The sequence below is a fragment of the Salvia miltiorrhiza genome, chromosome 8 (assembly GCF_028751815.1).
Source record: "Salvia miltiorrhiza cultivar Shanhuang (shh) chromosome 8, IMPLAD_Smil_shh, whole genome shotgun sequence".
Lineage (NCBI taxonomy): Eukaryota > Viridiplantae > Streptophyta > Magnoliopsida > Lamiales > Lamiaceae > Salvia > Salvia miltiorrhiza.
In genome coordinates this window covers 38,419,508-38,445,233 of record NC_080394.1, presented here as the reverse complement: position 1 = coordinate 38,445,233, position 25,726 = coordinate 38,419,508, and the positions used below count along the sequence as shown (strand labels likewise).

Sequence of the window (25,726 nt, the reverse complement as noted above, 5' to 3'; positions counted from 1 at the left end):
GCTAATCCAGTTGTATATATTCTTAAATTGACCGATCCACTTTCTTGGTTCGAATTCCCATTTTATTTTACGTTGTTTTGACATTTTCAATTCTACAAATGATCCCTTTATGCCTTGAATTTCTTATATCTTGGTCAAGCATCAACTGCAATACAAAGTCAAATTCAATAATACACATTTCTTCACTATCAAGGCCGTCCTAAGGTTTCCTTGGATGACTTTCACTATATCTATGACTATAAATTGATGAATGATGATATCTTACAAAAAGCATGACTTTAGACTTTTCTTGTTTTCCCATGGTTCTTCAAAAATGGGCTACAACCATTTTATTCTTTATCTAACTGGGGAACTGGTATTATGTCAACGTTGACACGTAAGCCATACAATACTATTTAATTTGTGTGCTTTCCACTTTTCTTCCAGTTAATTATTGTCTTACCTTGTCAATATCACACAGAATGTATTGTTTGTTTGGGACACCAAACTAATACTTTTAGTACAATCCTGTCCCATCACGTAATGATGGAAAAATTGAGCTCGAAGAAGTTGTTTGATACCGGGGGTGATGGAGGTTATGATGCAGTTGTCGTTGGATCTGGTTATGGAGGTTCTGTTGCAGCTTGTCGGATGTCAATGGCCGGTTTTAAGGTGTGTTTGTTGGAGAAAGGGCGTAGGTGGGAATCTTCCGATTTCCCGACCGACAGTTTTAAGATCTTGTCTACTGTCAGGATGGAAAATAGGAACTTGGGAGTAGATTTTGGCCCAAAAGATGCTCTCTTTCAGGTTGTTCCGTCATCTCTAACCTAAGAGATTTCATGCTAACGTGTTCTTTAGATAATGTCAGTTCAATGCAAATTCGTTTGTGTAGTTTTCATTGGCCGATATATGCTCATGTCCAGAGTCTGAGGCCTGATATGCATGCTCTCTCTCTCTCTCTCCTTTCATGTTTTTTGGAATATTTAGTTTCGTGCATGGATATTATATTGAGTTCACCATCTGTTTAACTTGCTCTATATTATGCTTATCATGATAAAATCAATAGGTACATGTACAAGGTGATGCTCTTGCAGCAACAGCCTGCGGTTTAGGTGGCGGCTCACTTGTGAATGCAGGAGTGATGATATCTACCCCTGCACGTGCACGACGGGATCCCAGATGGCCGAAGAGTTGGGAAACGGATTGGGACAGATACGAGGCTTCTGCTTCCGAGATGCTCAGGGTACGGAGCATGCCAGTGAAGTTTCACATGTCCAAGATCATGGAAGGAGTTATGGGCGAAGAGTATGGTGAGGATGTCGACAACCCTATAAAATTGAGCATGAATCTTGAAATAGAAGAGGCTTCTGGTTCGAGGAGGCCTCAAGAAATCGGAAACTGCCTGGCATGTGGGAACTGTCTTTCTGGCTGCCCTTACAATGCTAAGAACTCTACAGATAAAACTTATGTGGTCTCTGCTGTTCAAGTATGTCTCGTCTTTAAATTTATGTCCGAATAATTTATCAAGGACTTGTGTTTCCTCTGCTTAAATCACATTTATTTCTGGTTACAGGCGGGATGTACCATTAGAACACAATGTGAGGTCCAATACGTGGTAAGGAACGAAGATGATACGCAGAGGAGCAGCCGAAGAAGATGGCTTGTATTCATAAACGAATTTGACTGTATAGCAACTGATGCAGTCATACTCTCAGGTAAATCTGCTGTTAATATAACTCGTCGTTTATTTTCCTCGAGCAGACTGTGAGCTATACACATTTTCACTGCTGCAGCTGGAGTCTTTGGTACAGCAAAAATACTTTTCCAATCCCAATTAAGAGGATTAGCAGTATCTGATAAGCTAGGATCAAGATTAAGTTGCAACGGCAATAATGTAGCCTATCTTGCTGGAAGCTCGGCCCCTTTAAACTCGAAAGGACTGCATAAGACGCAAATCTCCAACATACCTTTTCAAGAAAGACCAGGGCCATCAATTTCTTCATCATACACTTCCTCATTGGGCTTCACCATTCAGGTTGAGACAATGCCAATGAAAGGGTTTAATAATTATTTTCTGTTGATAATGAATAATAAATTTTTCTTGTTACAGAGTGCAGTTGTTCCAACAGCCTATCCGAGCTTCCTCTTTAAAGGAATAGTGACGTATGGATGGGAAACTGGCTACTTGTTCTTGTATGGAATGATAGACAGGCTTAAATATGTTCTAGGCTTGAAATGTGGCCATGAGATGGTTCTAAATGCAATTGGACATGATGACAGCAGTGGGAAACTTACATTTGAGAAGGACACGAACCGGATTTTGTTCCAGCCTCCGCACGATCATTTGCTGCCACGAAAGATTGAAGCTTTTAAGAAACTTGCTAGGAAGCTGGGAGGGGTTCTCTTCATGTCCCGGTACAGGAGCACTTCAGTTCATCTATTAGGGGGTTGTGTTGCCTCACTAGACGTGGCGTCTGGCGTCTGTAATCCTCAAGGCCAAGTTTTTGACACCGCGTCTGCAACTGGGGTCCACTCTGGGCTCTACATCTGTGATGCCTCCATCATACCTTGCTCTGTTGGAATCAACCCTTGCCTCACTATTGCTGCAGCTGCTGAGCATGTGAGTAGACATATTGTCCGAGATTGTATCAAGTATGTCGGAGATTCTGATGAGAGACGAGGCTTGATACATGAGGCCAAAATGAAGGCAAGCTGCGTCTCAGAAGTCATGACTAGAGAGACCATGAGAGGGCAAGTTGGTGGTATGCCCTTTGCAGCTTACCTGAAACTGAGATTCGAAATGAGTGATGCTGCTGGAAAATCTCATCGCCTTTTACAGGGTAAAGTGGGTGGATACATAGAATGCAGGGCTCTAGAAATTGACAAACTGTATGTTATACAAGGAGAAGTTGATCTGTGCAAAACAAATGTTAAAACTCCTTACACACAGTATATGCATTATCATCTCCTTCTTGCAGCTTCTTCTGGTTCAAGGTTTGACATGAGTATAGCCTTGGTCTGTTTGTGTTCTTGTTTTGTTGAACTCAAGATTAAAAAAATCTTCCATTTTGTGCCACAGATATGTCCTTGAAGGGAGAAAGATAATGAATCCTTATCTTCTAGCTCTGTATACGTGGAGAGAGTCCACGACTTTGAATGTCACGTTGAGAAAGATCGCTTCTGACAGCATGCTGGGACAACATGACATGAATCTCAAAGGAAAGCTGCATATCTCCCCAATAGAGCTTCTGAAAAGCGTGTATGCACTTGAAGGTGGAAACAGGATTAAGTTCGTATGCCTTCTGATGCAGTCGCTTCTTAGAACCTATATCTTGCAACTGCCACGAGGAGTTCTCTCCGATTTCACCCCAAAAGAGCTTGCTCGGGAGCCTTATCCAGAAAGCACGATCCATGAGATCAAAACTGGTGATTAGTCCACTAATCTATTGCTTGTCTCTTCCTAGTTTAGCTGATTCCATGTTATGATTCTTATGAGTTTTGCATTATCATCATTGCTGTGAAATCTGCAGAGGACAACTTCACAGTATCTTGCCAGCACTGGAAATGCAGCAACATCACGCGACAGATTGAACATGAGAAGAAATCTTATCCTGCTCTTCTGATCAATGGCTATGCAACTGAGAGCTATTGCTTACCAACTGAGAAAAACGACCTCGTTAGAACTTTGCTCAAGGATGGGCATGATGTGTGGCTGCTGCATGCAAGACTGCACTGGTCCAATTCTTCCAACCATTTTTCAGTTGAAGATATTGGCAGACTAGACATTCTAGGAGGTAAAATTCCTACATGCTTCATACCATTATGCACCTTCTTTATCTAACTTAAGAAATTATCTTTTGCAGCAATCAGAAAAATCATTGAGTTCTATGGCCCCCATGTAAAAGTACACGTAGTTGCACACTGCGTGGGGGGCCTAGCCGTTCACATCTCGCTTATGGGGGGACACGTGTCAGCTAAAAACATCGCATCTTTGTCGTGCACCAACTCCTCCATGTTCTTCAAGCTCACCACTTCTTCATCTGTCAAAATGTGGCTTCCCCTTCTTCCAGTAAGCCTTTGAAATGGTTTGAGTTTTTATGAAATCATTATCTTCTCACATGAATAACAACCAACTACAGATATCAATGGCGGTTCTCGGTGAGAACACAATACTGCCCATGCTTCAAGGATCAGCCACGAGCTACAGACACCGACTTCTTAAAAGAATAGCACGCTTGATGCCTCGTTGTGAGAGATGCACCTGCCACGAATGTGAGGTTTTCTCCGGCATATTTGGCAACGCGTTCTGGCACGAGAACATAAGCCAGGAAATGCATCAGTGGATGAACAAGGAGAACTTGCCAAGGCTCCCAATGGCAGCATTCCCTCACCTCAGGAAGATCTGCAACGCGGGTTTCATAGTGGACAGTAGAGGAAACAACTCGTATCTCATCCACCCCGAGAGAATGGCGCTGCCAACGCTCTACATTTCAGGGGGACGGACCCTCCTGGCGACGCCTGAGACCTCTTTTCTTGGTAACAAGTACATGAAGCTGCACCAGCCTGGCTATAGGCATGAGAGGGTGGTGGTAGATGGTTTTGGCCACTCTGATCTTTTGATTGGAGAGGAATCATGTGAGAAGGTCTTCCCTCACATTCAAAGGCATATCGAGTTGGCTGAAGAGGAGATGGGTTTGCCCATAACCATCTCAATGGACTACAGTAGCATGAAAGATGCCTTAGCATGGAGTGTTGATCTACATGAGGATGGGGGTGGTGGATGTGGATCTTGGATTTCTCCTTTCATCATCATTCTATTACTTGTGCTTCTCTTCAGATTAGTCATCTTCATGGTTTCATTGTTTGTAGCTTAAGTAGTCTAGTTTGCTGGAGTGATTCATTGTGATAGCTCCTTATTTGTAAATTTTGTTCATGAGTGATGAAATCATTCTGAAAGAAAATGATGAATAAACTTAATAATAATTTTTTTCTCAATATTAGAAGTTTTGAAATATGACCAGTTAGATAAGTTGGCTTTCTATACGACGCTGTGTTCATTACATTTATACCAAAAATTCTGTGTGTGTATTTTTTTAGATACAAAATCGTGTTAGCATCAGAAAACTGAAACCGGTAAGAAAAAAAATGTTGAGAGGTCGAAGCGGAACCGTTATCCGCCACAATCTGAACCGGCTCCTACACGGGTCGGCGCCGGTCCGCCACCAAACTGGCCGATCCTTCCAAAACCTGGCATATGAAGAGATCAAATCGTTGCCGGATAAACCCTATGAATTCACGGCCTTCGTGCTACATGGCCTCCTCGGCTCTGGTCGGAACTGGCGTTCCTTCTCTCGGTCCCTCGCTTCCTACCTCTCCCCAGCTGGTGCGTAAATTTATTTTCTCCGCCTTCGTTCATTTTGGGATCTCAATTTACCTACAATTTCATTCTGCGACTCGATGCCTCACCGTTTCTGTAGTTTTTGACGCGGTATCAGTTTATGTAATAGCATTTCCACAAATGGTTCTCTAAAATAGGGGGAAAAAAAGTGTTAAGCGCAACTGTAATTGGATGGCTTCTATGAATTTCGATTAAACGCGTTCAAGCTTGTTGGCCTACACGTTGCTTGATTGGGTTTGATTGAAAGCATTTTAAATTTCTCTTACTATGTATAGAATGGGCATTTATGAATCCGTGATCATGTGGAAGATGAGAGAACAATGAATATATGATACGCTCCCTTTCTTCTTGTAATGAAAATCATTATTATTATTATACATGTGCAGCTTGGAGGATGGTACTGGTTGATTTGAGGAATCATGGGAAATCTGCAGATATAGAAGGACTTCTGCCCCCTCATAATTTGAAAAATGCTGCAGAAGATGTGGCTAATTTGGTGAAAGCAGAAGGCTGGGATTGGCCAGATGTTGTTATAGGCCACTCCATGGGAGGAAAGATTGCTTTGGAGTTTGTCCAAAGTTGTGCTAATGGTGATTACGGGCATAATGCTAGCTTGCCCAAACAGGTATTTACTTCTACATATTAAGCTACCATATTATCATTGTTCTTGAGTAGTTATGGTTAGCTCCTGATTAGGGGAAAATAGGGATAACATTTAGTTTGGTTTCTGTATAATATTGGTATGTCAGAAAAATGAACTTGCCCGTCTGCTATTGCTATCTGTATCTTCCATTTTTATCTTTTTGTGCTGAATGATGCATGTACGCAAAATCTTAAGTTTGACGTTCTTTGGATGGTTTAATGGCTTACGGATGTGTAAAAATTTTGCGGAGCAGCTGTGGGTACTGGACTCTGTTCCTGGAAATTTGATCTCACGGAATGATGAAGGTGAAGTTGAGAAAGTTCTGCAGGTCTTGCAGAGTCTGCCACGGGAAATACCATCTAGGAAGTACTTCCTCTGTCTTTTGTGTATTAATTATTTCAGAGAAATCATGTTTGCTGCGTTAGGTGTTTTTTGTATGAATGGCAGGAATTGGAGGATTGGCATAACATTTCAGCTTTGCATTTTTTAGACATTCAATCCTGTGACCATGGGCATGCCTCTTACCTGTGCTTATTGTATTACTTTGCATATTAGCCTGTTAAATTGAAGTTGTTGCTGTTTGTGGTGATGATGCCAGCTTCTAGATGTTTAACTTGTTTGTTCTTTTTAAGCTACGCTTTTTAAGATGCATCTCTTATGCACTTCCATTGCAGGTTTGGCAGGTGGTATAAGCTTTTATGTTGTTCATTGTCTGCCTAAACATAAATAGAAAAGTTACTACCTATTAACTCGAGGGAAGCATTGTTCTTCAAAGTCGCTTATCAGTCCATAACATGTGTGCAGGTGGCTGGTGGATCATATGCTGAAGCTTGGGTTTTCAAAGTCTTTATCAGAATGGATGGGAAGCAACCTCAAGAAATCAGGAGAACAAGAGACTTGGGCCTTCAATCTAGATGGCGCTGTGCAGATGCTTAAATCTTACAGGTAATGTTCTGCAATTTGGCACTCAATATAGGCTGTTGAAATACGAAATGATTGATATGCATATTTCCTCTTGCATTATCTTAGTGAGACAGACTATTGGCCCCTTTTGGAACACCCACCCAATGGCATGGAGATAGACATTGTACGTGCAGAGAAGAGCGATAGATGGGACACAGATATCATAGAGCAGCTCAAACACGTTGCTTCTAGACGAGTTGATGAAACCAAGGGGAAAGTTTCCATTCATGTCCTTCCAAATTCAGGACACTGGGTTCATGTAGACAACCCTAAAGGACTTCTTGACATCATGGCTCCCAAAGTTGCCTCTCTAGTTTAGGCGTTGTCGATCTGCAGGCGTTTAAACCCCACTCTCAAAAATATTTGTGGAGTTAGCTAATATTGTTGGTCAGTTGGTGGCTGATTTGATGTGAGATTGAATTGTAGCCCAATAAATAAATTCTTCTTTATTTTAAGCAAGATCATCTGTTAATTTATTTTAACCTGCTTTTATGTATCTCCAGAGGATGTGACTCCAATACCAACAGACTGCACCAGGAGAAAGGTACCATTTGTTTTCAGGAGACATGCAAATGTGGTTGGGATCCTTTTTTTTCGAAGTTGAAAGTTTTGTTATCGGTTTTTGAACAATTTTATTTTGGTTTAAAGGTGAAAATCTTATGTTTGATCATCTGGATATCAACCATGGAGAGTTATTTTCTGGAGAATATGGATATTATTTTTGACTTAATTCCTTTTTGGAGTATTCTTCTCTGTTTATAGTATTTTTATGTAGTAGTAATATGTAAGTATGGACCGAATACCAATTTTCCATGAGTTTATGTTTGAACTTGTTCTGATGGAGGAAAATTTTAGTCTGATGGGTATGTAACTGATTTCTCTGTAGCCATTTAATGCCAGAGAAGATGTTATAATTCCCTATATGGAAATTCCATTCAACTTTGTTAGCTGAATCCATTCCGTTGCAGTTGATTTTCACGAATGGTATATATTCATTGTACTTTCTTTCAACCTCGAGTCACCGCACTGCTCTTTTCCGGTAATCTATTTGCAACTTATCCCAACTAAACCTATATTTGCATTGATTAGTTTTTCAACATTTTAGGTTGTTATTTTCAATAGAAATGTAGGCAGTTTCATATGAGTATGTTTCTAGGCATGGGCGGATCTAGTATAGAACAAAGGGGTTACACTTGTACCCTCAAATTTTTTATAAAAAGAATATTATTATATATATAAATTGAAAAATTGCTTTTTATTTTTCATTTGTACCCCCATTTGTAGAAAAATTAGCTAAATTTTTTAAAGAAAAGGACATTTTTTTTTCTCATCGTACCTTGTTCATCTAAATAAGATCTAAAAAAATAGGTACAACATGTTTTTCAAGAAAAAAGTTATGAATTTGGATAATCCAAGTACTAGTAGTGTGTCATTAGAGGAGAAAGAAATATTTTATCATTTTTAAATTAAACAATGTACGGAGTATACTATAGTTTATGTTTATGTAGCGCACCCCCAAATATTATATCCTGAATCCGCCACTTCTAGGTGGACAACATTCAATTACGTATATTAAATTCAACCAGAAATTATGAATTTCAATAGGACTTATTGCTTGTGGTTTCCACTTGTCCTTATTAGAGGCCACTCGCAAAATGTAAATTAGATCATTATATAATTTTAGCCATTTGAACAACTTACTGATATGAATTATGTGAGGTAGGATTGATATTATTGTACGACTACCACAGCAACTCAAGTGTGGATTGAAAAATATGATTTGATTTCCGTTTGAGGTAAAGGCTGCGGAATTATCTTAACCCAAAATATAGTCAAAGAAGTTTACCCTTACGTGGACTCTCGGTTACCTTTGAACATTTAAAATACTTCCATCACTGCATTTGTCTCATATGACTGCCTCATTGCAACAGCTTTTGTTGATTTATTTAAACCATTACGTTACGTTTGTACATGGTCAAATTGGATCTTTAGCTTGTGAACGCATTAAAATATTATTTGAATGGATCTCGAATTAGTGAGCAAGAACATACCTATTTAGATTACGTATGAAGATAATATTGATGAAAACTAATTGCAGATTGGATTCTTGACTTAAATGGCGACATGATCTTCTTGATATGAAATCATATTTGACTATTCCCAACATATTCCATTAACACAATATATAGTCGTAATAGCGGACCATTATTCTTGGACGTTTCCGACTTAAATATGTTACTACTTTGGGTCTACGGCTTGTGTTTTTGCATTTCTCGATAAGTGCTCGTTTGGTTTAAATGGAGGGATTGAAAAGGAATGAAATCAAATAAAGGAGTTGAATGATTAACAATAATCATCATTTTTATTAAGTACTAATAATAAAAATAAATCATTAATAAGGGATTTCCTTTCTTTTGTTTCTCCTCTATTTTGAGGGGTAACAAATTGTGTGATTGAGTTACCCTCAAGTAAAGATAATGATTAACTCATTACCCAAACCAAACAACAAGTAATAGATTCAATTAATTGAATTCATTTTTAATCTTTAAAAATACTCAATCAAACGTGGGCTAAGTCACAACCAGATTTCCAAATTGATTCTTTTCCGAAACCATAGTTGATGGGTAAATATCTAATGCGTCTCCTGATCCCATGTCAAGAAGTCATTTTTGGAGGAGAAATTATGAGTTTTTGGGATCTACCTGTCGTGCTCCTTGATTAGAACTTAATTAAGGGGACGTTTACTTTATATAATTGATAAGAGGCATGATAAAAACCAAGAGCATTGAGATATTTCAAAGTTCCAATTCATTCAAATAAACAATGAATTAATATTACTGTTTTTTATCTATCAAATCTAATCTTTCAAAGTAAACACCTTTGAACAAATCTAAATGAATTGAAGTTTAATAGATTGAAAAAAGACATACAACCTTGGTGGGAATAACATTCCGCAAAATATATGACTCACGCTCCTTTTGGCTCTTTAAACTCCATTCAATTATGTCCGACTATAGTTTTCTACCTATTTATCTTCTCTCTCCCCCCCCCCCCCCCCCTTTTTTTCACAAAATCTTGGGTACACTTGGATATATCGTACAACCGGGTTGACCCGTACCCAAAATAGTATTATTTATATGAGTTGGATCAGGATATGAGTTCAAATAAGGGTGCGGGTCAAAGTTTAAGTGAAGGTGTAACTCGGTTGTACGGTATACCCGGGTGTACCCAATAACATCTCTTTTTCTTTCTACTCTGATTCTTTCTAAAAGTTTATCAAATTTAATTAATAAAAAAATTCAATATATATCCTAAATTAAATATCATAGCAAAATTTGTAATTTTGTGTAAAAATCACAAAATCATGAATTTAAAACGAATAAATTATGATAATTTAAAATTTTAAAATTTTTCTTTCTCACCTTATTCTATCCCTTTAATATATTTTTTTTAAATGTCCCCTCTCCTTTTTTTTGTTTTGTTTATCATTCATCTCTTCTCAACGTTAAATACACTTTTACTTGTTTTCCATCGCTATATTAATTTTATTTCCTTTTCTAAATTTTTAATTCACTTTTGTCTTTTGTTTTTATTAAAGGGAATAACTAGATATCAAGTTTTGTGTTTTACATCCTTTTTTATTATAATAATGCAACTAAGGTGAAGAAAAATATATTGGTTCATTTTATAATCTTTAATATTGAATATAAAATATAATATAATATTATAATTTATATTAATTTTAATATAAATTTGTAGATGAATAATTAATTACATATATCAAATATAGACTTTCAAATATGACTATTTTTTTATTCATATTTGTGTTTGAAAGTAATTATTTCTATATCATTGCACCTAATACTCTATAATAATAACCACGTGTAATGTTGATTTTCATTATCAAAAAAATTAAATATTTTACAGATAACGATAAATATATGTTTAAATACACATATTCAAAATTATATTCAATTAATTTTATAAATTGAAATTAAATATCTTTATTGAAAATTTAAAATTGGATATGCATTTAAATAAGTATTTCTGAGGTAGAAATTACTTACGCAAAATGATAAATCTCATTTTCTTGGAGTTTCTTTTTTTATTATCAAATAATTACTCAATTTTTATTAGTACTTTTAAAAATTGAAAGAATATGATTTGTTTTTCTACCGGTCAATTCATCAAACTTCACTAATAAGAAGGAATAGTTAAGTAATGGGCTAACCTTAGAAAAAATAATTTTATATATAGTTATCTCATTTATAAAAAATTACTACTCCCCTTCAACATGAATGATATGCAATTTTAGAAACAAATGTTTCCATCTAATAAAGGTACGTTATCTTTGATTGATAAATTTATCATGAGAAAATGAGGAAATAACAAAAAAAATTCTCCCTTTAAATGTCTCATTTTTTTCCCCCTCATTTTATGTATAAAAGATAATTATTTCATCATTTCTCATTCATTCTTTTAACTCAAATGAGGGATAATATTATTCCTCCATTTTTGGTGTTATAATATTATCCCTCCTTGAAGTGAAAATGAGTAATGAGAAATTGTGAATTTCTCTTTTGTAAGAAATGAGGGAAATTTAAAGAGGCATTTAAAGGAAGATTTTTTTTTGTTATTCCTCTTTTTCACATGACAAATTTATCAACCAAAGAGAACACACCTTAAGAGGAAAATATAAAATCATACTTTTAAAAAGAAAATCATAACTCAAATATATTATACCCCCCCCCCCCCCCCCGTCCACGAAAGAACTCCCTAGGAGGGAGTGGCACGAATTTAAAAAAAATATTGAGTGTATTAATAGTGGAGAAAAATTATTATTGAATGTATTGGAAGTGGTGAAAATATGTTGTAATTATAGTCCAAAAATAGGTAGTAAATTTTTTTGTGGACGTCCCAAAAAGAAAAAAGTAGAAAATTATTTCTTGGACGAAGGGAGTATATATTATGAAAATCTTTATATTATTCTCTCCATCCCATTATTTATGGCCTATAGCTTTTGGGAACACCAATTAAAAAGAATAAAATTTGCACTAATTATTAGGTGCGGCCGGGTCGCCCGCACACCTTTGACCCACGCCCCAAATTATTATATTTGTTTATAATAATTGTTACTTTTAATAAGCATAAGTTATACTCCCCCGTCCCACCGAGCTTGAGTCGTATTCCTTTTCGGGCTATCCTACCGAGCTTGAGTCATTTCATTTTTTGGCAAAAATTAGGAAATTTAAAGCACTAATTTACAAAACTAATTGCACCCCTTATTATCTTTTCTCTCCTACTTTATCACTTTATTACATTCTCTCTCCTACTTTATCACTCTTATACTACACACTTAAAACATTAATCTACAGCTTCTTAATTCCTGTGCCCAAAAGAAACGCCTCAAGCTCGGCGGGACGGAGGGAGTACATTTGTTCGCACAAATGTATATTTATGTTAATATAAGTAGTTAACATCAATATTGTGAAGAAATGTAATGTTTCAAAAACATTACCTTTCTTTATAATAATAATTTGTAGTTTTTATTATAACAATTACTTTTGATTACAACAATAATTACAATAAATAAAATATTTTTGAAACATTATCTTTCTCCATATCAATTATTACTTTTTTATTATAACAATGGTTACTTTTAATAAACATAAATAATTATATTATTATTTGATCAAATAATTATCATAAGGAAAAGTAAATTTTTCATTTCAGCTGTAAGCAAAAGTAATTATTGATATGTATATTAATAATTTATATTGAATGAAGGTAAATATTTATATTAACATAAGTATACATTTGTGCGATCGAATGTATATCTTATGCTTATTAAAAGTAAATACTCCTATTAGGGTTTAGTTCAGGTTTTAGGGTTTAGTTTACAGGGTTTAGGGTTTAGAAAATATAATACTTTATATTGAATGAAGGTAAATACTTATATTTATATAAGTATACATTTGTGCTAACAAATGTATATCTTATGCTTATTAAAAGTAACAATATACTATAAACAAATGTAATAATTTGGGGCGCGGGGCATGCGGCCGGACACACCCAATACCAACCCATAAATTAGGGGAAATGTGTAACAATGGCAGAGGCAATGACATTAAGCCTCGACGCCAGGAGCTTGGCGATAGCTTTGAAGAGGAAATTCCCTAAAACAATAGGGCAAAAATCCGTAATCTACATGACATCCGGCTTCTTGGGGAGCAAGCTAAGAACATTCGAATTTAGGTCCACAGGCAAATAGTGATGAGCAAAGAACCTCTGAATAGCCAACGTAACATCAAAGCCGATGACCGATCAGGCCGACTGAAAGAAAACATCGTTAAAACCATTGGGACCCAGGGCACTGTCTTTATCCATAGAAAAAATAATCGACTTAATTTCTTCCGGGGAAGGGCAATGGATGAGCTCTGCCGCCTGAATCGGCGTTACTGAACTGGGAATATACCTCGAGATCCAAGAGTGATCAGACACAGAAGTCATGGAATTAGAGAAAAGATCCTTATAAAAGCGAAGCTCATGGTCGGCCATAATATCATGGTCTGAAGTGATCGCCCCATCGATCATGAGTTTCCTAATATTATGCTTAGCCCTCCGAAGCTTGACCATATTATGGAAAAAGTTCATGTTCTGATCACTATCAGTGAGCCAGGAGATACGACTTGTCTGCTTCAGAAAACTCGCTTGTCGCGAAAGCATCGTGGAGATGGAAGCCTGAATATGGATCTCTTGATCAAAAAGATCCGAGGAATATCCGACCACATCAATATGACGCTGAAGAGAGGAAAGACTCACGGTTAAACTAGCCAAAGAGGTGTTAACATTCTCAAACGTCTCGCGATTCCAGACCTTGAAATCTTTCCGCAACCTTTTGAGCTTGTGCATGACACGCACAATAGGACAACGGGCAACAATCGTATCTATCCAAGACCGAGAAATCAGAGGAATATAATCCTCATGTGAGCACCACATGTTGAGGAAACGAAAAAGCCTCGAGCCCGTGTTGTGAGATTGACGCTGCATCCTAAAATGATAGGGGAATGGTCGGAGCCCAAGCGAGAGAGGACCAACGAATCTATCAAATGCCAAACATCAGCATGCAAAATTAAGCATGATTATAGAGAGCCCTATTCAGGACGGATTCCGTAGTCCTAGGAAAACCGCGTCGATCCGTCCAAGTGAAGAAGGGACCGGACGAGTGAGCTTGAATAAGAACATTAGTATCAATGAATTCCTATATTTTGATTCTATAGAATATTTATATTTATTTATTTAACATGTCTTCTAATTTTGATGCTCGCTTGTACATTGTAAGAAGGTCTGTACTAGTATACATAAAGTGTAGGCAAACTAAATTTGCCATATGAAAAATCAGGTAAGATCAACAAATTGAATCATAAACCATCATATTAATCGAAATGGCTGACAATTGATCTAATCAGAAAACAATTATAAAATTCGATCTTATGATTTCCAATTACAAATCTATCCACCAACTAGCTCATTATGAACACGCTGCCAGAAATCGAATATGCAGAAAATATAACGTGGTGTGGGTTCTTTATAACTTCTCAATTTATCTTGTATTTTATTTCGTTAATATAATTAATGTACAAATATAATACTATTACCGCTCCCTAATCTGATAAACGTGTGAGAAGAAAGATGGATTGCGCCGACGAAAACAGGAATATCAAGACTAGTCCAAATTGAAATGAACACACCCATTTAATGGAAAAAAGTGTTGTAATTTGGCATGCGATTCCCACTAACTCTCCTTCCTACTAAGATTCCACTACTACTCACTCATCCTCATCAAATAATGCATACATTGTCTATGAATTTGAGATTTATACACGTAGAAAGATTCATGATATTCTATATATGAATTCGGTATATATTGGTACTTTTTAGTATGATAAGTTTATAAATAAATTAAGAATCACGTAACAACTACTCCCTCCGTCTCACTTCAAATATCTCAAAATTATAAAATTGTCCTATAATTTTGAGATATTTGAAGTGGGGCGAAAGGAGTAACGGATAGGTATATTAGGTTATAATGAGAATGACTATTTTCGTGAGAAATGAGAATAATGAATAAGCTAGTATATAATGTTGAATAAGCTGCTTGCAATGTATGAATAGCCGCAATTCAATTAATTGGTGAAATTTTACCTGATCTAGGATTCAAACCCAAATTTGAATGATTGGCATTACCTACAACTTATTCAATCTTATATAATAGCTTATTCATATCAAATCTCATTCTAATAATATATGACCATGCCTACATATATGGGGTGTATTTATCCAGTGAAAACTATACAATTTTCTTGAGAACGTGAGAATCATTAAAATTATTGCATCTGCTGTAAAAACTAATGCATTCGAACCTAAATTTATTGCATTCGAAAAAAAAATTCGCTTCATTCAAAATTCGAACCTAGATAATGCATTTATCCACCAAAATAATGTATCCATGATTCTTATTTGAACATGTCTCAATAAGTGTGTGTGTGTGTGAGAGAGAAAGAGTCTCTCTACTTGAGCTTGCAGAAAATGGTAAGAACTAAGAAGTATCAGCAAAACCCAAAAAGGAAATGGAATAAGTGCATTTTCCTTCATCATTTTCGATCTCAAATTGTCAAATTTGACTTAGAAGCGAATCTACTCTAAAATCTAAATGGTACTTCATCATCTTTTAAATAAAAACAGTGTGTAGTCCGACCCAAATCACTTTGCATCGTAATTCATTACTTTACATATTGTTTAATTTTTATAATTATAGCATATAGAATAATTTTTATATAAAATTATTTTCTTAATTAATTAATTTGATCAAATTAAATTAATGGTACAGTCTAAATATAATTTCTACCTCTTCACTAATTAAACACAGTTAACAATGAAAAAAAAATCATCATTACAACTCTAACTTTTGTTGTTAAAATTAGTTAATGATGGATTAATAACTGAACGGATCCGTCGTTATTCCTTTCATGACAACGACGGAATTTTCCGTTGTTAAAATTAAAGACAGAAATTTTCGCCGTTAATTCGATGACTTGTTTTATTTATTTATTTATTATTTTAGTTTCAATTTTTATTTTATTAATTTAAATTGTAGATATTTTTGTTTTCAGTTTTTCTAACGTATTTTGTACTCATTCGCATACACTTTGGTAAATTTTCCAATGGATCATCCATCTTGGTAGTGCCCTAGGTCAAGCACGATTAACCTTGAAGTTTCTTTTGAGTGGTCATCAGTATAGAAGATGCAAATTATTGATATATTAACATATATCAATTCATTTAAACTATATTTCTATATATAATCTCATTTTGAGGTGAGCAAAAAATTCGAAAGCGAATAACATAACCAATCCAAATTGAAATTTTGAAATATAGTTAAGTTTTTTTGGTTTGTCGGTTCGATTTGATTTGTTTTTTCATAAAAATTTGGTCTTTCAATTCGGTTCGGTTTGAATTTTTTTAAATCGAACAAAATCAAATTATATTTATGTAATAATATATATAAATATATATATATATATATATTTTAATGATATTTTCTAAGTTCTAGCCCTAAATGTAAAATCCGCACCACACAATTATTAAATTAAGATTTTATTAAAACAGAAAAAAGAAAACCTAGAACTCTTGAAAGCAAAAAAAAAGCAATCTAAGGGACGGACCTCATTAAAACCTTGTTAAGGAAAACCCAAAGAGAAAAATCAAAACAAGGAAAAAGAGTGTCCGTCTAAACGACAACCCGCAGGAAAGCGAAAAAAAAAAAACTTAGCTTTTGGCTCCAAAAGCCCCACAATCATAGGAGAAAAAGAGCGACAATGCTCTTTAAGAATCAGTTTAGATTCGTCCGTGAATCCCCGGACGTTCCAAACTAAAATATTCATCAAGAATTAGAAAAGATTCGCGGAGTGGGATTCCTCCCTCTCCACTTCCGCTGCCCAACTTTTTGACGCCACCATACTCATTGAGCTCGCACTCGGCGTCTTCTCCCTAGTAATGACATAATCCCGTGGCTCATGCCCGGTCGCCAAAAAATCTGCACCACACAATTCCAATTTCAACATCCCATATTTTATTTTATTTTTATTTTTATAATATACTCTCCCCGTCCATGAAAGAACTTCCTAGGAGGGAGTGACACAGGTTTTAAGAAAAAAATATTATTGAGTGTATTGAGAGTGGATAAAAGGTAGTTGAGTGTATTGGGAGTGGTGAAAATGTGTTATAATTAATATTGTGAGTTGTGAAAAAGTGAAAAGTAAGAGGATTATAAGTGGTGGGGTATAGTCCAAAAATAGGTAGGAAGTTCTTTTGCGGACGTCCCAAAAAGGAAAGATAGGAAGTTCTTTCGTGAACGGAGGGAGTAATTTTTATCCATTTTTTTTTCAAATTTCGGTTTGTTCGATTTTTTGGTTTGATTATATTTTAGTTTTAATTTTTTTTTTGTTAATTCAGTTCTGTTTATTTGATTCGCTTTATTTTTTTTTTTGTTTATACCAAATATAAATTGGGTTGATTTGGTTTTAGTAATTGAATCGAAAATCGAATGTTCACCCCTAATCTCATTCATACATACCCTTAAAATATGTTGAGATGGATATCTAAAATTTGTGGTGGCGGCGGAAGAGTGACAACAAAAATAACAGTCAATTTAAAATAATAAAAATATTAATATTGATGATGGCATAAGTATGCATCCCCTAAAAATTGATAAACTGAAGCAAATCTAACGAAATTCAGCCGATAACAACGCTGCTACCAGCTCAGAAACAACCATGTTCTAGTGGGATTTGAAACTATCTTGAAAAGGGCACATCATCAGAGAAATGAAGGATTAGTCCAAAGCCGCGGATATAACCAAGAAGCTATAGTTCCATTATAACTCAAACACAATCATTTTCCTACTAGGATTCTCCTTGTTTTTAGCCTATAAATATATGCAAAGTCTCAATGTAAACGTTTACCATCTACGAATTACATATTATGCATACACAAAGTTAATAGAAAATGCCAAAGTTCCAAACCATATTCTCGTTCTTTTCACTTCGTTAAACTTGTTATTTTTTAGCATAGCAGGTATTATCACTAAAAATATAAAAATAAAATTAATTTTACATTAAATTATTATTTAACGACGGGTTAACAACGAGAATAATAAAATAAAACTAATTTTAGATTAAATTATTAATTAACGACTGATTAATTACGAGAATAGTAAAAATAAAATTAATTTTAAATTAAATTATTATTTAACGGTAGGAATAAAAAATGAATTTAATTTTAGATTAAAATATTAATTAACAAGGGAAATAATAAAAATAAAAATATTTTTAAATTAAATTATTATTTTACGACGAGAATAATAAAATTAAAATTAATTTTAAATTAAATTATTATTTAATGACGAATTAACGACGAAATTAATTTAAAAAATAAAAAAATTGTATTCGTCGTTAATCTGTCGTTAATGCCGTTTTTTTAACTACTGATCAATTTTCATCGTTGATTTTCGTCAGATTTTTTAATATCATTATCTTAAACTTGAAAAACCATAACTAACTTTTAAGTGTGAGACTTCCAAGTATATATCATCATTTGGAGTTTGAAAGACTAGAACTGCCTTCTAAGTATGATATTATTTTGAGCTTGAAATATCATAACTAACGCGCATCATCTCATCTAGAGCTTGTCAAGCCAAAACTAATTTTTGAACATCTCCAAAGACCAAAACCAACTTATGAGCATTATCTCGTATGGAGCTTGAGATCATATCTGACTCTGACTTCTTAGCATCATTTTGTCTGACACTTGAAATACCATAATTGACTTCTGAGCATCATCTCGTATTAAGTTTGATAGATCAATAGCTGTTGAGAATCATCTCGTTTGAAACTTGAAAGATCTTGACTGAGTTATGAGCATCATCTCGTCTGGAGCTTGACAAACCACTCTCTAACTTCTAAATATCATCATGTCTAGAGTTTGAAAGATAAATTGTAGATACAAAGAAGTTATTAGATATAGAGATAATGATACTCAGATATCAGATGTGGAGACCATGAAGCACTGTATCATTTGGAAAGACCACCTATGACATCAGAGTACAATATCATCTCGTTTTATGCTTGATAGAGCACAACTTGCTTCAAAGCAGTAGTGTTACTTTTGGCTTCGGAGCAATGTATCATTTGGAAAGACCACCTCTGACATCAGAACATAATATCATCTCACTTCTAACTTCTATGCGACCTCCATTATCCAAAAATTTCTATTCCAACCTTTTTTTTATATCCTTCTTTTTTAAGTTATAGATTAATTTTGTTTAGTACTAATTCTCATTGTTCAACATTTTATTTGCATCTTTTTTTTTCCACCCCATATTTTTCTATTAATATTTTCTTCTTCTTTTTTTTAAGATTTAAAAAAAGGTTTGGTTCAATTTAATACTAACAATAATTTCTCACTTTAAATATTTAGTACTCCATCCGTCCGCCAAAAGTATGTCACAATTGTCATTTTGAGCATCCGCGAAGAGTATGTCACTTCCTTTTTAGGATATAGTCCCACATCTTTTCCTTATCATTCATCCTTACAAACCCTTATTTACAAAAAAAACCCACCTCTTATTCAATTTCAACCACTCATTTCAAATAATGATGAGACTTCCTCCACTACATAAAAATCACCAACTATTTTATTAAATCCCGTGCCCAACTAAAATGTCACACTCTTGGCTGATGGAGAGAGTATTTCTCAAACAAAAATTAAAACACTTGAGATCTAGTGTACCACATTTGATGTTCAATTTTTTTGTCTCACTTTTAGTTTTCTATAAATTTTTGCATATTATTTTTCTTCAGTTTTAATTTGTATTCTTTAATTTAATTTCATGATAATTAACTAGAGTTTATTTAATTCAATTAGGGTATATACTTATTTTTATTATTTAATTTCAATTTTAATTCATTCTTAGGGTTGGTAAATTCAAAGTTAGGGTATATAATATTTTTAAATTTCAACTTTTGTATTAAATGTTAAGTCTTCGTCCTAAAAAAATTAGTCAAAAGAGGGAGTAACACGAGTTTTAATAAAAGTGGTTGAGTATATTGTGAGTAAAGAAAATGTCTCACGTTAACGATATTGCTAATAATGATAATTAATTGTATTGTGAAAAAAGAGACTTACTATATGATAGAATAGGTAAATAGATTGATGTATTAGAGGGTAATATGTTGTGTGGTAGTGTCTATAAATAGAATAAGACTTTTATTTTGTGGACGTTCAATAAGAAAAGTTATGGCTATTTTTTTCGGATGAATAGAAAAATACTCCCTCCGTCCCGCGAAGCGTGACCCACTTTCCTTTTTGGGTTGTCCCACGAAACTTGACTTGTTTCTAAAAATGGCAAAAAATTTACCCTTTATTCACCTTTTCACTTTTACACCTACCACACTTAACACACAAAATATCAATTTTTTAATTCTCGTGTCGAAAAGAAATGGGTCACGCTTCATGGGGCGGAGGGAGTAAATTTTATTTTCATAAAAATTATCATCAAAGTAATAGATATAAAAATGGGATACCATAACACATATAGAAGTGTGAGACATTAGATTACATTCGATATGAAAAGGTAATATGATCCAAGAAATGCAATTTTTAATTGAAACATCAAATCAATTTATTTTTTTGAAATACAAGATATGTATTATATTATGAAATTATATAGTATATTAATAAAATAATCGAATAATAATTATATTTTTATAAATATAATCAAATATTTAAATAAAATACAACCACGTGTCACTAATTCACATTTGGTTTGATTTGACTCCGCAGTTTTAACGTGTCAATGAACAATTGAAAGTGACAATTTCGGTGGTGCCTTATTAGATGTGACTTGTTGCTTAAACTAAACAATATAATCATCATAAATAGAGAAAATTATTATTCTCTTTGTCGACAAATTTTATTTACATTGTGGTCGATTGGACGGCATGCATTTTAATAAAATACTACTCATTTCCTTCGTCAAGATTATGTCAAATTGCTTGGGCACAAAATTTAATAAAATTGGTGATGATTTTGATGTAGTGAAGAAATTGTCCCACCATTTTATGAGATGGGTGGTTGAGATTGAATTTTGAGTGAATTTTTTGTAAATAAAGAGTGTTAGTAAGGATAAAATATTAAAGAGGATGTTGGGAGCATTGCCTTAAAAGGAAAGTGACATAATCTTGGCGGACGGAGAGAGTATTAGTAGAATTGTAAGGATAATAAGGGTAGTAAATAGAGTTGTGTTAACCTTGCTACTATAAATGAAAGTGATAATTTTTTTATAAACGAACATAAAATGAAATTGTGGTAATTTTTTATAGACGAAGAGAGTAATAATATAACAACAATAACAAAAATATCGAATAAATTAAGCACATTCGCACAATGAATAAATTATATCACATGCTAAAATATCTCACGCTGAGAAAAGCGAAAGCTCTGCACGCTGGCCGCCAGACTTGACTTTCGTTCTCTCGGCCGTCGCCGCCGACGCCACACGCGCCTTCTCAGGTAGTTCGTGGCCACGGCCTCGCCGCCTCGGACCTCCGCGTCAAGCGCTGCAACCTGCAAGCTCCAAGCAGGCAGCAGCAGCGCGCCTCCGGCACAGCCTCCATCTCGGTGGCTTCGACCAGGTAGAGCTCCAGACCTCCGGTGCAGCAGGTTCCGACCGTGAGCAGCAGCCGGCGTTCCGTGAGCAGCAGCTGGCGTGAGAGCAGAAGAGAGGAGAGAGGCGATTCCAGATCTGCACCGGTCGTTCCGCACCGGAGGAGCAGCGACAGCCGCTGAAACGCGCTGCCGCCTGCCCCAGATCTCGGATCTCGCTGCGCGACTTCCGTCTCTCGCCGACCCTCAGCTGCGCGACTGCACCGCGGCTCCCAGCTCTCAATCTCACGGCCACCGCACCCAGCAACGGCGAAGCCGTCACCTGCCCACCGCAAAGGAAGACTCTCGCCGTCTGCATCTCCACCGCGCCGCCCCACCCTTCCGGCGGATGGCCACCAGTTCGCCGATCATCGGTCGAGACAAGGGGGGTCTTAACCTTCCCCCGGTTTCTTCCAACTTTGATGTTCGAACTAAACCTGATCTCTCCCATGGTATGCGTCTGCCTCCCAGGGGGTCGGGTACTGATTCCGACGCGGTTGCCGTCGGAATGCGATCTTCTGGTAATTCTTCAAATCTGACAGATAAGCAATCCACCCAGATTCTCACTTATTCCGACATCGTTAGCATCTCCCCTAAGAATGACGATAGAGTTTCTTATGTGGAGGCTACTGGCAAAAAGCCGGTGAAAATACAGGATTTGGCTGCTCACATTTTTCATGATCTGCGGCCTACTAAGGAGGGCGATCAGTTCTCCCTCAAAATACCGAAGGATCTATATCTTAAGGAGATTAAGGCCTTTGAATTTGCTTTGACAGGACGTTTGTTTCTTCAGAAAGGAGACAAACCGAGATCAACTATGGAACTAAAGTGGGAGCTTCAGAGATTATGGAGTTTAGCCTCTGATTGGCAACTAATTCCTTTGGGAAAAGGTTATTTCACTCTCCGATTTACAACGGTTGAAGATAAGGCTACAGCAAAGGGAAAGGCAGTTTGGGAGCTCTCAAAAGGGCTCCTCCGACTCCGTGAATGGACTCGAAATTTTGATCCTTTCAAAGAGAATTCCCCTTTGGCAGACGTTTGGGTTCGCATACACTATCTGCCGATAGAATACTGGAACCCACAGGTTATTTCTGGAATTGGCAGATATTTGGGTCACCCCTTAAAGATCGATGGAGCGTCGGCACGACGTGACTTCGAACAATTCTCTAGAATCCTTGTGGAAATCGATATGTCGCAAAATCTACCTTCTACTCTTTTAATTAATGGTGAGGATACATCATTCCATGTTGAATTTGTCTTTGAAAATTTGCCTCTTTACTGTCGTCGTTGCAAAATAACTGGGCATTCTCAAGAAACATGTCGAAAAAAGCGACGTGTGGAGCCGGTAGCTATTCAGGAAAATCTGACGGCTGCTCCTAACAATCAGTCTGGTGTGGTGACTCATAAACAATGGCACATTGTGGAGCAGGGCAAGAAGGTTGTTGTCCCAATCGTGCAAACAACGGGGGAACAGCAGAACACTTCTAGTTTTGGCCATTTGGCGACGGGGGTGCAGCAGCATTATTTCCAGAATGAAGGCCATGAGATGGCTGGCAGTAACCCAGTTCTGGATTCCAAGAGGGTTGACGATCATGGCTCTGAGGAGAGAGCGTTATACAAGCCGGATGCAGCGGTGTTGGTTTCGGTTGATCAGGAGCTTCATAAGACGACTGGTAGTGAGGACGAGGTGGACGAGGAAATTGAGATGGAGACGCCGGCTGGGGATCCGACTGAGATTGTTACGGCTGCTGCTGATTTGGATGAAGCTCGCAATTCAGAGCAAGCTGGAGAGTTGGTTGGTCACCAGGCTAAAAAACTGGATGGTGATTTAGGCGGGCAAAGCAAAGACTCGCACACTACTGCTCCAAAAGATATTGATAGTCGTATCAGTCGGTTAGAGGCGCAGGTTAGCCAAGGAATGCAAATGCTTGTTGAGCAAGCACCGCCTAAGCGACGGGGACGTCCTCCAAAAGGTATGGAACGTCCGCGCGTTCCACAGAATCAGGAAGATAGCATTAAAAGCCGCCTCAGAAATGCGGAGGAAATGGGTCAGAAGCCGAGGGACTTCGTCATTGATCATAGCGGAAGTGCTAGTTTGCGTGTTATGAATAATATCGCCACAGGCCGTTGGTCGGACGAAATGGAGGTGGACGATTTTTTGAATGGTTTTTAAATCGCTTATTGCTTTGTTTCCTGTTTGACGAGCTCCTTTCCGAGTCTCGTGCCTCTAGTCTGCATTACTGTGCTTTCAAAGGCTTTTTTCTTTTTCTTTTTATAAAAAACATCTATTTAATAAATTATATCACATGCTCCTATAATATTAGTAAACCTATTTATACGTTGAATTTGTCGCACATAATTTTCTAAATATTTTCTTTTGTATGCTTTGCATGTTCTTGCAAACAAGATGATTTACAAAAAAAAAAATACATTTTCATAAATAAAAAAAAAAGATAAGAAAAATAGTAGAGTGGACTTTCTAAATTTGGCATGAACATAGCCCAAAGTTCAACTAGGATCTTTTGGCATCATAATTTGGTGAAACTGCTAAAAATATATGAAACTAAAGGAAAGGTAAATGCCAAAAAGTGATGGAGGCACTTCCACACCAAAATCAAGAATAAAACACTAAACAGAAACCTATAATAGTTGTGGAATTCACTTTTACGAAAACAGGAATGATTTCTTTCCTCCTTGTGTGGTTGTTTCTGTTGAAAATATGTTTTGGTGTGATCACAATCTTAGTGCTCAATAAAGTGTGATGTTGAGAGTTCGAGTTCATGTCATTGCAATTCGAAATTCAAAATTTTAATATATTTTCTTAATTAATCTATTGTTATACATATGGATGATAATAAATATAGTTACTATTCATATGAAAGAAACAAACATAAAACACGGCATATCATATCATATAGTGGTGAAGGAACATTTCTTGTGGTCATCGCAGTCTAGTACCTTAATTAGTGGGCAAAAGTTTGGACCGCCACTTAGTCTTCTTGTTCTTATATGATCAAATATGTAAATATATAATTTAGCTGCGTAATTTTGACGTCATGTTGATATATAAATATGTTAGAGTGAAGCTAAATAGCCACATTGTGGCCACCCACTAATCACTTAAATTAAAAAAAAATAATTTATTTAATTTATTTTTTAAATAAAAATAATATTTAATTATTTTATTGTATTCTCTACATTTTAGTTATTTTTTATAGTTTTTTTGTAATTTTTTTATTTTTATTAAAAACTAAATTAAAAATATAGATGCAAAAAAATTACAAAAAAATAACTACAATGTAGAGAATACAATAAAATAACCAAATCCTATTTTTATTTATAAAAATAAATTAAATAAATTAAAATTTTCTCTATTAAATTAGATTATGGGTGGCCACAATGTAGCTGCATAAATTTATTGAATATGTTATACTAAATGCTATGGATATTGTAGAATGAGTTTTTTGAGATTAAAAAAGTGCGAATTCCATAGGTTTAAGTCTATTTTTGTAGAAGTATTGATTTCTCCAGTCCTACAGCTTGAATTTAAATATACAAGAATCAAGTTATCTCAAATTATATAAATTATTAGTGATATTAGAGTTATAATTATATAAATTATTAGTGCTATTAGAGTTAATTAATTATCTTTAAATTCATAAATTTTGATCAAATTACTTTTATTTTCAATAATTTTTGAATTTTCGATATAAATCTATACACTGTCTAACTTTTCATAATTTCCCATGAGTCACATTTTCGGCTAAAATAAACGCTGGAATTTACGAGCATGACATAAATAATTAAAACGTGTCATCGACATGTAACTTATTTTCCAGTTAAGTAGGTCCCCAACTCCATTTCTTTACTAAATTTTGTTATTAGTCTTTCACGTGTTTTTTTTTTTTTTTGTCAATTACTACTGAAGGAAATTCAAATTAACGATTTCGTTTAAGTACAGAACAATTGAATATTTACGA

At 35.4% G+C, this 25,726-nt stretch overlaps 2 protein-coding genes across 2 annotated transcripts; both read left to right on the top strand.

Annotated features, from left to right (window-relative positions):
* Positions 1-342: 342 nt before the first annotated feature.
* On the top strand, positions 343-4,974 carry LOC130996678 (uncharacterized). Its single transcript, XM_057921977.1, has 9 exons — positions 343-786; positions 1,046-1,465; positions 1,553-1,694; positions 1,773-2,014; positions 2,090-2,973; positions 3,059-3,405; positions 3,510-3,773; positions 3,843-4,048; positions 4,119-4,974. The coding sequence occupies exons 1-9, from the start codon at positions 523-525 to the stop codon at positions 4,851-4,853; spliced, it is 3,504 nt and encodes a 1,167-aa protein (XP_057777960.1). The 5' UTR covers positions 343-522; the 3' UTR covers positions 4,854-4,974.
* Positions 4,774-7,442, top strand: LOC130996679 (uncharacterized). The gene is made up of 5 exons (XM_057921978.1): positions 4,774-5,362; positions 5,764-6,002; positions 6,274-6,386; positions 6,825-6,965; positions 7,050-7,442. Exons 1-5 carry the CDS (start codon positions 5,125-5,127, stop codon positions 7,300-7,302), a joined length of 984 nt encoding a protein of 327 aa, XP_057777961.1. The 5' UTR covers positions 4,774-5,124; the 3' UTR covers positions 7,303-7,442.
* The last annotated feature ends 18,284 nt before the right edge of the window (positions 7,443-25,726 follow it).